This window comes from Pundamilia nyererei, unplaced genomic scaffold (genome assembly GCF_000239375.1).
Source record: "Pundamilia nyererei isolate P.nyererei 1_Seehausen unplaced genomic scaffold, PunNye1.0 scaffold00038, whole genome shotgun sequence".
Classification (NCBI taxonomy): domain Eukaryota; kingdom Metazoa; phylum Chordata; class Actinopteri; order Cichliformes; family Cichlidae; genus Pundamilia; species Pundamilia nyererei.
In genome coordinates, this window is record NW_005187439.1 from 771,250 (window position 1) to 773,209 (window position 1,960).

The 1,960-nt window shown below is 42.4% G+C and overlaps 1 protein-coding gene across 1 annotated transcript in view; it reads right to left on the minus strand.

Moving 5' to 3' along the window:
* Positions 1 to 1,408, minus strand: part of slc4a4a (solute carrier family 4 member 4a) — a 54,078-nt gene extending 52,670 nt beyond the window's left edge. Inside the window, exon 1 of the mRNA XM_013910195.1 lies at positions 884 to 1,408. Within this exon, the coding sequence (XP_013765649.1) occupies positions 884 to 1,091 (208 nt within the window). The 5' untranslated portion in view covers positions 1,092 to 1,408. The remainder of the gene's footprint in view (positions 1 to 883) is intronic.
* Between the last annotated feature and the right edge of the window lie 552 nt (positions 1,409 to 1,960).

A 1,960-nucleotide genomic window follows, 5' to 3' on the forward strand; every position in this document is an offset into this window, starting at 1 on the left:
ATTATTATTGTTATTATTATTATTATTATTATTATGTTGACAGCTTTCATTATTGAACAGGTTTATAGTTTTTTAACCACGGGTTAGGTGGCTCTTACATTCCTTGACTCCAGGTGTATTTGTCAGTGTTGGGAAGATTGGTCTTACTGTGTGCAGCTAGTTCATGGCATGAACTTAAATTACGTAAATATACCCCAATGTCTCATTAGTGGCCCTGGGCAACACAAAACAATAGCAAGAGTCTGCAGTGGATCGCATGCCATACTTTGAAGTTCCTGGATTTAAAGTATTTAAGATTTACTTCATTTCGAATTTAAAATCAGCTTTCATGTATAAATATTTTTACAGTTCATCTATTACAGACACAATCTAAAATGTAAAAAAACCAGAAGGCCTTGGCTGCCTGTAATCCTAAATGAGCGCAGAGAGCAGAATGCAGCTCATTCTAAAGTTTTAAAGCTGTTAACTGGCGCATGTTAAAGACGGCAATGCTGAAAGGTTTTCCTGTTCCTGTCCGCTGTCCTGTAGGTCAGGATTAGTGAGGTAAACACAGCGTCACGCGCTCTGTGGTCCACATCTTTCTCCTGCCAGCTCGCTGAATAGCTGAGCATCAGGTTGTACATGCAGGAAGTAGAAACTGGCAGTTTTGAAAAGGCTAAACGACCTCCCTGTGTTTTGGGACTTCTTAAAAAGAATTATATACATATATATATAAAATTCTGTTTTCTTGGTTAACTATTGTTTCTAGGCAAATTGGGATTGTTTTTTACTTCAGAACCTGAGGAACCTCTCAGAAGTTTTAAAAACTGGGAAAAATCGATTGTATTTCTTTTTTTTTTAGGCAGCTACATAGAAGAACTAAAGAGCAACAGGTAAAACTTACCTTCTACTTCCTCTTCATCACAAAGGTGCTTGAGTAAGGATGCCCCGCGGTCCAGCACCGCCTCATCCTCCATCCTGTAGTAGTAAAAAAGGAAGAAAGACTGTTCACACTTTTCCTCCAGCGACAGCGTGGAGCCATAGCGCTTGGGCTCGTTCACTTGCAGTAAGTTCGGACTGGGGTTCAGTCTGGTGCTGCTGGTGGCGCTCATCTCCACCCATCAAAGGCTCCAGAGTTACAGCGCCTTGAGATGTAATTTTCAGCAAGCAAACTATCCTAACTTAGAGAACACGCGTCGTCCTTCCGGAGGACAAAGTGTGCAGTCGGTAAGTGTGGTGTAATGGATTTAATCTAGAAGAGGGGGGTGAGGGGAGGACAGGAAGTCCTCTAATTGAGTACGATGTCCAGAGTGTCCGCGCTGGACATGCGCAAAAAAATGTCCGACTGACCGAGACTTAAACCCGGTAAAATCCGGATGTGACTTTGGCTTCACTTGACTTTGATTAGAAACAGAATCAAGGTGAAAAACCATCAAAGGGAGCGTCAATAAATGTTGTGTCTAATCAGTTACACGCCCCCACATTACAAAGCCTCTCCATCTGTTTGGTAATGCCTGCCAGCCCCCCCTCCATCACCCTCCACCCAAGAAACAAGTGGGCCATCACATGTCTGTATACTCATCCTCCCTTACAGGATTACACCAGCTTTACTTAAGTGACATCACACTCACACAAGCCCGTAAGAGGCTGGCGTGCCGGCGCCTCCGCCACTCTCCAAGAACCGCACAAACGTAACGTTACCTCCAACGGGCCGAACTGTTTCCCAACAAACATTGACAATAAAAAAGGATTCAAATGTCTCTACAGGCTGACTTGCCTTGAAGGTAACAACAGGTTTTGCCTTCTAGATTTTATACTGATCTTTACAGTATGTACTGCCAGTTATGCAAGACCAGCAACAGCAGAAATAAAAACTTTGCTGTCTTTAAGCTCAAATCTCTGTTTTTTTGTTTGGTTTTTTTACACACACACAAAAACATTCACAGTTATAAGTTCCAGATCTTCCTCATAATTCACAAGC